The 12,033-nt window shown below is 43.1% G+C and overlaps 1 protein-coding gene across 2 annotated transcripts; it reads left to right on the top strand.

Annotated features, from left to right (window-relative positions):
* The first annotated feature begins 1,615 nt into the window (after positions 1-1,615).
* LOC113011174 (uncharacterized) lies at positions 1,616-10,259 on the top strand. Of its 2 annotated transcripts, none has more exons than XM_026150585.1 (3): positions 1,616-2,946; positions 5,124-5,765; positions 9,660-10,259. In XM_026150585.1, exons 1-2 carry the CDS (start codon positions 1,957-1,959, stop codon positions 5,661-5,663), a joined length of 1,530 nt encoding a protein of 509 aa, XP_026006370.1. In that variant the 5' UTR covers positions 1,616-1,956; the 3' UTR covers positions 5,664-5,765; positions 9,660-10,259. The 2 variants fall into 2 exon arrangements, with proteins under 2 accessions (XP_026006370.1, XP_026006369.1); XM_026150584.1 differs by having other exon boundaries at positions 9,657-10,259.
* Positions 10,260-12,033: the final 1,774 nt, after the last annotated feature.

Raw genomic sequence — 12,033 nt, 5'->3', positions numbered from 1 at the left:
GAGTTTAACCTCACTGCTTTCAAAAAGCTTTAAATGCCGACTGTAGCCACCTGCATACCAAATAAAAAAAGTTATCAACTAGTGAAGCTGCTAAAGCATTCAGCATCTACAGTGGCAGATATTTCCCCCCGAGATGGTGGAGACTAAAACACGGCTAGAAGGAGAGGAATTATTATTGGACTTGCAGTCATCTAGTGGCCAGACACATGTTGCTCTGTAACATCTGGATGTGTCAACAGGTCGTGTTGGTGCATGTTCAGCATTGGAGGTTTCTACTTAATTTATATACCGATGACCGATCACAGCTTGTTCCCACAGAAATCAAGTGGATGAACATTGAGTTATTGCAGATTTTAAGAATCACTACACACTCAATCTGAACAACTTTACCTTTGTATATTTAAATATGCATATCTGTGCCCACATAAATAAACTGCACACAGATATATAAATTCCTCCGGCTGTGTTACACCAGTCTTTTCCAGCGGCTGCAGCTGCACTGCTCATCCTCCTGCTGCGATGGATGAATCCCCTTCATCTTCCTCTGCTGTTATTCTCAGTAGTTCTTTTTTACAACCCATTGTTTTCAAAGCTCCAGTTATTTTCTTTGAAAATAAACGCCTTGCCGTCCTCAGCCGCTGTGGACAAAGAGCTGCAATACTGACGCACTGTGCTATTTTGGAGGGAGAGAAAGAGAGAGAGACAGAGAGAGAGAGCGATCTTGATTACTCATCATGCTTATCTAATTCTGTTTTTTCTTTTTTGCTCCATTCATCTGGAGATTATCTTATCTGAAGAGAGAAGAAACTCAATCAAACAGATGATGAAATTAACATGGCTTGCAAACATTTAACAGTGTGCTGTTTAAGTGGCATTCAAATCCCAATGTATGGATTTGAGGGAGCAAAGATATCCTGCCTGTGCTTGCCTCAGCAGAAGGAAGTTTTGCACAACTGTTGAGGTGAAGTCACTTTAACTGAGACAGTGACAGAGTGCGGATGATAGGAGAGGCAAAGGACGAGGAGGAAAAGAAATTGGTGTGGAGAGAGGTAGAGAAAAGTGAAAAATGCTCCCCTTGTACAAAGGCAGTGGCTCTGTCTCCTTGACTCAGAGAGCTGTCTACTCCCTTGTGTGTATATGTTAGAAACCCCACCTCCCCCAAGTGCTTCTCTCCACCCCTCCCCTTCTCTCTCAGTCTCTGGCCGAGGAATCCCAGGCAGCGTTTAATTGCAGAGTGCAAAGGCTTTAGTTGGTCTAATGAGCTCAGCACCGGAGCTGGGACTCTTTCACACGCTTCTCTCAGAGACAGAGATCCATGGAGTCCTTTAACGGAGGATCCTCACAAAGCTGCAGGATTTCAGGTGGTGGGTGAAGAAGAAATTCTCAAATTCAGGTACAGCCGACGAAGTGAGAGAATATACCAGAGGCAAGAGACGGAGTAAGAGGTGGAGAAAGAGAAGAGAGCGGGAGAGGGGAGGGGAGGAAACGGGAAATACACTGCCAGAGTGAGAGAGAGAGAGAGAGAGAGAGAGAGAGGGACTGAAAGCCTGCAGCAGCAAATGAGACAGAACAACGAGGCGGGAGAGGTAGAACGAGAGACAGAGAGAGAGGGAGGGAGGTGGAGAGGGGCCCCGTGCAGGAGAGAGGGCTACAGGGTGAGGAAGAAGGAGTAAGAAAAAGTTACGAGAAGTAGGAGAAAGAGGGTATAGGGAAAGTACCTACGCAAAGATTACTAACTACAGAAGTGAAGACGAAAGGAAACAACAGGCAGGAAGGAAGGGGAGGGAGTCTTGGGTAGAGAGTTAAAAAAAAAGAGCTGGTGAAAAGTTTTCTTGTGGGAAGACGCAGATGAGGAAAACAGAGCGAGTGAATGACTGGGCTGGAGAGAGCTGGGAGGGGAGGAAACCAGTTGTTTTCTAAGTCGTTTTCGACGCAAGTCTTTGGACTTCTTCGGACATGTACACAGAAGGCGCACAAGCAACGGGACACCAACGATTTCTTCAGCACAGCAACAATCCTGCCCCATGCCCCTGCCAGCACTGCATCCACTATGAGCCGTACGGCCATCACGGTGGACTGGGATATCAACCAGCATCACCCAGACAGACAGACCACCCATCGCTGGACTTCAGGAGAGACACCCGGGCTCCTCGGGTTAAAGATGTAGGAGGTAGAGCTTTCGTGGTGGACAGAGTTGAGAAAAGTGGTCATCACAGCCCACAGAGGAGGTCTGTGTTTGCAGGGCAGGGCCCTTATAGCCAGTCAGATGACTTGAGCCAAGTCTTCCCCTGGGAGTTGAACGCTGCCCAGTGGAACTACCCACTGGAGCCTGGGGTGAGACACTATTCATCTGTCAGAGAACAGTGTGGCTGTGTGGTGCGCAGCAACAGCAGGGCACACCCCTTTAACGCTGGGATACCACATCCTCTCCCTCATCTTCAGGTCAAAGGTCAGGGGTACAGACACAGGAGGACTGTCAGGTACGTCTCTGTGGATGAGGAGGAAAGCGATGGATGCAACTTTGAGAACCATCATTTGGACCTATACAATCCCCAACTGGGCCATTTGCACATGCCAAATGGCCACTGTAGACCGAGGCCTGTGTTCACCGAGGGAGGGGAGGAAGGAGATAGCCATCAGGACCCAGGGAGACTGAAGGGTGGATCAGAGGAGGGTTTGAATGGATGTGGTGGCTTTTTCCCCACTGAGGTCCCACAAAAGAATTTGAACCAAAGCAGACGGAAGGGGTCCTACATCCCTCCTTCCGACATCCCCAGTCCAGAAACCTCAAAATCACCATCCGGAAACAACCACCAGCTCCAGGGTTTGGAGGTGACAAAGCAAAAGAGACGGCAGGATTTGGTGAGGGATCAAATTCGACAAGTGGTGACAGATCTGGAGGATGTGTTGGGGGGTTTGAAGCAAGTTCACGTCGAGATGAAAGAGGTAGGAGGGTCTATTATTATAACTGTATAATCCTTACGTATACATCAGGTGTCTAATATAGAAAAACCTGCATCTGGTGCAGATGACCCAGTCTTTCATCAATTCTCTCCTGGAAACTGTGACATTTAAAAGGATTAACACAAAGCTCAGATGCTGACATAACAATCCACTGTGCAGAACAGATTGACACAGGTCGTGTATCTCTGAGTGCACGTTCATGAAGAGCATGTCATTATATGTGTCCTTGTGTATACGTGTGTATGTGTATGTGTGTGTGTGTGCATGCTGACTGCATTGTTTGCAACTCAGTCATCATCTCCTACCGAAGCAGTGATTGAGAACGATTTGCTCTGACCTTTTGAAAAACGCTGCCGAAATTGGCAGCGTTCCGGGCAGCACATTAAAAAGCCTGGCTTGAGACTGTTACTAAATTATGCCCTGCTCTTACAGTATCCATTTTGCATGCAGCTGTAAAATGGCATTGATTCACAGCTGACTGCGTTGGTGCAAGGTCTGGCATTTTGCTGTTACAAATAAAAACCGCCATAATAGTGAACTGAGACAGTTGTAAACAAAAGAGATCCAGAGACAAAAAAGAGCTTTAATTTGACTAATTGGTTAAATTGTCTCAATCTGTTGTAGTTAGAAATAGAGTTTGGCAGCGGAGGAAGAAGCTTTCAGATCCATTACTTCAGTACAAATACCAAAACGTAAAAACAAATTCCTGCATTCAAAAGCCCACAAAAGTCTCCAAACTAAAGTGTTATGGCCTCGAAGAGCTACAGCTATCAACAGCATGTGCTAATACTGATGTATGTAGCATGTGACTGGTATTAAGGTGGAGCAATAGGTTAGGAAGAAATAAAAAAATGTAGATTTTTTTACGTTTTTAAAGTTTTCACACGAAACATGAAGTGTAAACCATTATTCAGTCCCTTGTAGAAGCACTTTTAGCGGCAGTAACTTGAAGTGATTGTGTTCTGTGTGACTTTTCAGTCTCACTTGTTGTTGTGGAGGAATTTTGGCAAAATCTACAATGTTGCTTCAAGTCATTGAGGTTTGCGGGCATTTGTTTATGCACAGCTCTCTTAAAATACCACTTCAGCATTTTGACACAGCAGGTTGAGGTCTGGACTCTGGGCCATTGCAACACCTTGATTCTTTACTTTTTTAGCCATCCTGCTGTAGATTTGCAGCTGTACAGTGGGGATCATCGTCATGTTGTATGACCCAGTTTCGGTCAAGCTTTATCTGTCTGACAGATGTCCTCATATTTGGCTCTAAAGTACTTTGGGATACAGAGGAGTTCGTGGTTGACTTGATGGTAAAAGGTGCCCAGGTCCTGTGGCTGTAAAACAAGTCCAACTCATCACCTCCCCACCATCGTGCTTGACGTGAGGTTGTGTTGATATGCTGTGTTTGGTTTTCTCCAACTGTGGTGCTGTGAATTATGACGTCTCAACTTTTGTGTCATCTGCCCAGAGGTGTGGAGTCTTGAACTTAAACCATGCTGAAAAGCGAAGTCTTTCTCCTAAACTCTTCCACAGAAGCCATATTGGTTCAGTCTTAGAGCAATTGTACCTTCATGAAGTTTAATAATAATAATAATGGATTGGATTTATATAGCGCTTTTCAGGGCACCCAAAGCGCTTTCCAATGCCACTATTCATTCACTCTCACATTCATACACTGGTGGAGGCAAGCTACGGTTGTAGCCACAGCTGCCCTGGGGCAGACTGACAGAAGCGAGGCTGCCATATCGCGCCATCGGCCCCTCTGGCCAACACCAGTAGGCGATAGGGTAAAGTGTCTTGCCCAAGGACACAACGACCAGGACAGAGAGCCTGGGGATCGAACCGGCAACCTTCCGGTTACAGATGCGCTTCCCAAACCCCCTGAGCCACGGTCGCCCCAATATTAATATTATATTCAACATGCTAACTGAGATCTGTAGGTGTAGAGATTGGGTTGTTTTAAACTTCTCTGAGCATTACACAGTTTGACCTTGTTCAGATGTCCACTCCTGGGATGATTGTGGCATTTCGTTGACACATGAATGCTACAGACCAGCAAACTGCAGCAGAAAGTCGAATAAAAATGCAAGTACACAAACAAAGTACTGTAACTGAAACTCCACTGCAGTTTGTTCATATGTATTTCTCTCTATTTTCATTCAGGTGGTTGAGCAGATTGATCGTCTCACAGCGAATATCGACCTCAGTGAGGAGCCGCCCTGCATCGCTCAGGGGTCATCCAATAACTTTCACGACTCAACGCATTCAGGAGACCTCAGGGTCACCATGCTGCCCAATCACAAGCCAGCTTCAGTTCAGGCATCACAGCACGTCGATGAAGACCGCGTCATCCTCAGATCTAACTCTCCTTCTCCTGTCCACATGGCGTCGGTAGTGAAGACCAGCCACTTCACCCCGCCCAATCTAATTAAGGACCACGAAAAGCCAGGTTTGAACGGCCACCCGCCTCACCTGTACCCCTCGAAAGACTCCAACCACACAGGCCAAGCTCGTCCCGAACCCCACCCGCAGACCCTAGACCCTAAGGTCATCATAGGGAACAGCACCTCCAATCTAAGAACTCAAAAGCCTCCGCCTTACCCCCAAAACGGCCGCTGTGGGAAGGGCCCATACCCACCTCCCAAGCCTGTGAGGACCCCTGCCTACCCTAGTAGAGGTCGCCAGAGCACCAGCATGGTGTGAAGGAGGGGGGTGGTGTCCTCCAGTGCCATGGGGGCCTGAAACATGAGACCCTGCTGTAGTGACTGGAGGTCAAAGAGGGACCAGGCAGGGGAACAATTAATGGTACGTTTAGAGGAACTTTTTTTTCCTCCCTGTCTCTCTCTCGCTCTTCTTTTACAATGTTGATGTTTCTGTCCGGGCTCACTGCTGATTACGTTGGCTCTGTTTACTGGCAGCGCAGGGTTTAAAGGCAGTAAATGAATTGCAGCGTTCCTCCCTTTTTACAAAAAAGGATGTATGTGTTTGATATATGTGTTTTTGTGTGCGCGTGCGAGTGCGCGGTGTCTGTGTGTGGGCGGCAGCGAAGGGATTGTTATGCGTCTGCTTTTGTTGATGTCACATGATTTCCCAGTCTTCACTACACTGCAAAACGTGTCTGTCTTGGCAAGTGAAATGAGAAATTAGAGTTCATTCTTGAGTCTGGTTACACATGTGGTTGCAATTAGTCAACAGGGTGAGAAAATTTCATTCGCTGAAGTAAAATTCTTCTTTTACGAGTAGATTTGAGAAATTTCTGATCTTGCGAAATGCAATTAGCTGTTGATTATTACTCATTGCTGTTATTTTGGCTTAAAAAAGCACTTTAATATATTGAATGTGACGGCCTTAAATCTTGAGACTTTTTTTTGCAGTGTACCTTAGTCATAACTTCGAGGGAACTTGAACTTGGCAGGAGCTCAGCCGTTACTGGCAAAAGAAGACCCCACAGCCGCCTGACTGCAACCATGTGACAAAAAAAAAAGTCGTCATTAGATTTACAGGAAGATCATAGCTCTGCCTCAGAGCTGGCATAATTTACTGTTATGGGCTGATGAGGTGGGACTGAGCCTTTCTTCTCATGCCACAGACAGATGTATCATCACAGAACCAGACTTAATAACAAGATGACTCTGTGAAAAAGTCCCTGTAGCAGAGGCAGAAAATTAGACAGCAGATATAGAGTTAAGCACTGGTTTTAAGAGTCCACCTTTGCAGATGCTGAAGACACGTGCGTGTTTCTGTACTTCCCTCTTGTGCAGAGTATGCGTAACTACAATCTATTTTTCTGGCTTCGAGTCGGGCAAGCACAGTCTGGTTTTAATCATAAACCCCCACCACCCCACCCCCCGGCCATGTGCCAAAACAAAATGAGGCAAACTTTGGGTTTATTTGTGATGTCCATATAAACAGAAGCACTCCACATCCACTGCTGCAGGAAGAGGCGCACATCCAAGGCTGCAGCTTCAGGTCGAATCTGACAGGCAGATGAAAAGGGTCGGCAAGGCGTGCGCCTTTGAACATTCTTTCAGTTGAATGAGATGAGGGTGTAAGTGTAACATAGCTCGTCCGCTCAACACTGTCCTTTCACAGTTTTTCAAAGCATCGTTGCTGTTGACATTTTAAAGGTCTGAGTCATTTGAATTAGTCATCTAGAGCAGGTTCAGTGTCAAAATGACAAGCACAAGACATTCTGTGCCTCCATAAGTTTTTCCTTGACTCCTTTTATTTATCGCTAAAAGATTTTCAATTAGCTTCCTTTAACGTGATCAGTTCCTATGACGTGCATGACTAACACTAAATACCTCATTTACTGCGCAAAAATTAAAGGTAAGACATTTACAGGAGGAATGTTTAAGGCTCAAAGTTGATCACTGGATGTTTTTGTAAAAGTGCCGGCAAGAAAAAATTACATCCTGGCCAGTGGGGACAGTTGCCTGGTTGTATCTTTGTGAGGACTCATAGGTGAATGTGTTATATACAGCATTATGTCTAACTTCAATTAGGGTTTATGCTTTGTTTTTTTTATTATTAATGATGTTTATTTATTAATATTTAACAAGAATGATACGTATTGATGTATTTTATTGATATCACTATTAGCTAGTTTGTCATTTATGAGAAAACCGGTTGAACTGGCTTTAAACAAACCAGAGGTCATTCAAACAGATAATGAGTGATACAGTTGTACATTTACAAATAGTGGTTTCAACTGTGGTAATTCATTATGAATAAGCTGCTCCCTTACTTGTAAGAGGTCACTACAGCAGGTTGAGCTGCATATTTGATCACTGCCTTTAAAGCAACTTCATGGCACAATTGTGTCATAAATTATTTTGTTATAGTCCAACTACTGCTGTATTTTATAGTCTCAGGTTTAAGAGTGCTCATGTTTTATATTTAGCAACACTTTTAAATTCATAACATGGAGAAAGTTGACAAGTTATTAAACCTTTTTTTTTATCTCACAGAGAAGAATGAAGGGCAGAAAGTTTGATCATCTTAAACTTAAACAAACTGAATGAAAAAGATGAGTTGTATAAAAAGTCCCTCTCCTATCATCGGTTTGTAGGTGCTTTTTGCCAGTACTTTTCCATTTTTAAATATATTTATTTATTTATTTATTATTAATTATCTATTTATTTATTTTTGTCTTTAATTTTATTTTTAAGGACTTTGATCAGCACATGCTTTTTTCTTTTAAAAGTACCATATAAATAAAGTTGGCTTGGCTTAGCTTGGCTATGATGCATTTTAGGAATTGAGACATCCTTCAGCACGGCGCACTGAGATTGATTGTCATAGGCGGGAATATGGAGGAGAGGAGGAGGCACAAATTAGTGAAATGAGAAAAGCCCAAAGGCTAAGCACACACCAGGGAGAAGGGCAAAAAAGCACAGGTGAACTCAATCAGCGGGAAGAAAACAAAGGCCCAAATTTATCACAGGCGTTTCTTTTCTTACTCATCATTGCATCTTGTATTAAAAAGTGAGGTGGGCCCACTGGAGAATCAAAGAGAGCAGCATTATCATGAAATATGATGTTTATTTACAAGGCCCTGCTGCAAAGACGGATTGCTTCCCTCTGCTCTTTGATTGAACTGAAACACAGTACTTACAGTGTCTGGTCATTAGCCGTACCTCTGATTCACCCTGAATTTTTAAAAACTGCTGCCTATAAGTGGGAGAAGGTTAAAAAAATTGCATAATGGGTTGTTTTTTGGTGTGTCTGTCTCAAGTTTTGTGTGTGCTTTTTGTCCACGGTTGAAAGAGAGCTCTTGATCTCAGTGAGACTTCCTTCCTTCCTAAAGGATTTAACCATTAAGAACTTGTAGAGCCACATTAGGTAACTTTCAAAATAAAACTGGGAGGAACAGAAAGGAATAAAGTCATGCAGACCAACAAGAAGGCAAAGGGAAAGTTTGGCATAAAAACCAAACAGAAATAAAAGGGTAAAGCTAGTAAAACAAAGCATCCGTGGCTGGCTTCTTTGACAATGAGATTGTGCCTATTTGTTGTTACAGTTTACTGAGGTTGGACTGTAGATTTTCTTTCCCAGTTTACATTTAAAAAAGGATGGAAATTTAAAAATGAGTATAGTCTGTGCAGGAAGTAAATAGATCTGATTAAGTCCTGAAACACTTTTTCTATTAAAAGTTTAACTTTAAAAATGTGCACCTCATGTTCTGTGTGTTTAGTGTATGCTGTTTGTATTTTATCCTTTCACTGCTGCCTTGGTTACAAATAAAAAAAGGGAGTCAGATCAGGAGCATCCTTTATAAACTCGACCGTGACCACTTCCAAAAAAAAACCACTCCATGGCAGAAATATCGTTCCTCTGAAAGCCAGAAACCTACCGCGGCTTTCTCTGAAACAGACACAAAACTCTTCTCACAAGTTTGATAAAAGCCATGTTTGAGGTGCTTCTTTACAAGTCAGCAACATGACTCACAAGGACACACACACACACGACACTACACACACTGCCTCACTGTCAGTACAGCACAGACTTACGCTCTGTTTCCATGGCTCCACCAATGAGTAATGCGGCACGAAAAGCCTTGAGAAGAAGCATAGTTAATATGAATGTACTGTGTTTCACCGGGAAGGGCAGGCGGCACCAAGCCTGAGCTCACTGAGGTGCTGAGTTCTGCATTTAAATAATTTTTTCCCCTCTTCTCTGATGTGATGTTTCCAGCAGGAGCTGATGCCACTGAGACGAGCTGTCAGCTGGTGGAAACAGAGCACGGCCTGAAGGTGGGGTTATTTCCAAAGGGAAAGCTCCCCCGAGAGTCGACCTGTGACTGCACGTCACGTGAGCGCACAAGTGTGGAGGAGAGGCAGTCGAACTGTTTGAGAATTTAAATGTGTGAGAAAGTAATGAGAAGGATAAACTGCAAACTTATTCTCAACAACCATCAACCTGAAACATAAAGGTAGCTTTTCATGACAGTATTTATTTCTACTATTTTTATATTGAAAAAGATTATCTATTTTCAGGCAGCTTATACTAGTCTGGATACTACCTGTACTATATTAAGATTTATATCATATAAACTATGGTGAAGATATTTTCCATATCAACTATTTCTCTCTGTAACATGGCTTTTAAAGTACAAGAGGAAAGAAAGTGAGGATAGAGGAAGCTAAAATTAAATGGCAATACTTTTGATTTTCCTGCACCTTCCTCATGCAAATAAATCCAACATCTTAATCATCTGATTCTTGATAAGTTTCACTGACTGCTGAATGTCCCACTAAATATTAAATATGAAATAAAAGAAATGACACCAGCATTTTATTACCCCTGCCTCTGAGAAATGATTTATACACTCGCTGAGCCTGACTGAAGTGAGAGGAGCTGTTGTAGGAATACTTCTGGGCCTGATCTGGAGATGGCAGTGTGTGATCTCTCATGGCCTTATTCTGTCAGCGCGCTTGAGGCTGTATCCATGGCCAGCAATGCCAGCGTCTGTGTCTCTGTTTGTTTAAATCTTGTCTGAGAATTTCACCACTCTCCTCTCGCAAGCGCCTGCTGCTATCCAAGCACTTGTTGCTTCCTCTGAGAGCCACTACAATCCAGCTCCCTTACAAAATATCCCAGTTTCTTGGCCTCTTTCCGTGCCCGTATCGCTGATGGAAAGCTACAGTGACAGATGGAGCATGCAAACTGTTAACTGTCCTGGGTGTTTTGTCACTCACTGTCTGCAGCCTGAAGCAGTGTAAGTAATTGTGCTGTGTGACTGGGAGGCAAGGTTGTAAAGAGTTGATAAGCTGCTGTGGATAGATGGGGAAGGTCATGTGCCAGAGGCTGTTATTAACTTGTCAACATTAAAAATTAAAAATATTTTTTGGCCCCTCAAGCAGGGCCTTGTATTGCACCATTGTCTGGTAACAATATACAATAACGCTGTAGCCAAAGATTTTTTTTAAATTATGGGTTTTATAATCTGATCTGACCTGAAGTGTTTCTCAAGTTTGCAAATAAACAAAGAAAATAATGATAAATTCCTAGCACACCTCAACAGCTCAGTGTTAAGCCAAAAATCATTACAGTTGAATATACTAACCCAACTCTAGCTGTCTGTCAAGCTCTCCAGCTCAGCACTTTAGGCAGTGGATTTAACACTCAAACGCCACGGTAATTTTTAAACAACTGGTTCTGAATGTTGATTTACACACAGAGGAAAATGCACTCCTCAGTTCTGGCCATGTTGATTAGCTGAACGAGATCATTTTTTAAGTTCATGAGATTGATTTAAAGCACCATCTCCAGGTTTAAAGCTAATGCCTCTGAGGATATCAGCCATTAGCACTGAGAGTTAAACAGATTACTTCAGAACTTCATCAAGGTGTTACGATAAAGTTCAAAATCCAGCCATGCATGTAAATAAGGATTTACAAGGTTTAGCAGAGGAGTGAGCAGACCAGTTTACATCTAAAAATGAAAAACCACGTTCTGACTTAAGAATTTCTAAAACACAGCACCGCTATAACTTTGGATATAAACATGGAAAGCTAATTAGCAGGAATCTTTTCAGGGATAGTGAAGTTAGGCTAGCTAGAATAACTGAACCAATGACTGTAGAAAACATTTACTTACATACATGTTTCCAAAAGGCATTTTTTATTCAACAGACCCCCATTTTGGATGTGTGACAATCAGAGATGGGCAGTAACGAGTTACTGTCATCCGATTACTTTTTTCGAGTAACGAGTAAAGGGAGTACATTACTATTGCAAAAAAGGTAATTAGATTACTGTTACTTTCCCGTAAGCACACTGCGTTACTAAAACCCGGATTTTTTCTGCAAGTGTCTCATGACAATGACATAAGCGAGTGCAACGTTTGTGGCAACAGCTGTGTGCAGATCAAAAATGGATAATATATCGAGTGCAGCGTTTAAAGCGTGGAAGTACTGACCTTACTTTGAGTTTGATTCTGTAAAAAGTGACAAAAACATTAGCGTCCACTGCTCACTGAGTGGGAAGAAAACTTTTTACAGCGAAAAATCCCCTAAACGTCGAGCAAGCACCAAATACGCTGCTGCTGGAATGTGAAATTCACAGAGAAA

The sequence above is a fragment of the Astatotilapia calliptera genome, chromosome 18 (genome assembly GCF_900246225.1).
Source record: "Astatotilapia calliptera chromosome 18, fAstCal1.2, whole genome shotgun sequence".
Taxonomy (NCBI): domain Eukaryota; kingdom Metazoa; phylum Chordata; class Actinopteri; order Cichliformes; family Cichlidae; genus Astatotilapia; species Astatotilapia calliptera.
The sequence above is the reverse complement of the archived record's forward strand: the minus strand, read 5'-3'. Positions and strand labels throughout refer to the sequence as shown.

Bases quoted from the DNA above. Each gene is read 5' to 3' on its own strand.
- LOC113011174 (XM_026150585.1), top strand. From the start codon at position 1,957: ATGTACACAGAAGGCGCACAAGCAACGGGACACCAACGATTTCTTCAG. The intron at 2,947-5,123 runs GTAGGAGGGTCT...ATTTTCATTCAG, and splicing joins TTCACGTCGAGATGAAAGAG to GTGGTTGAGCAGATTGATCG.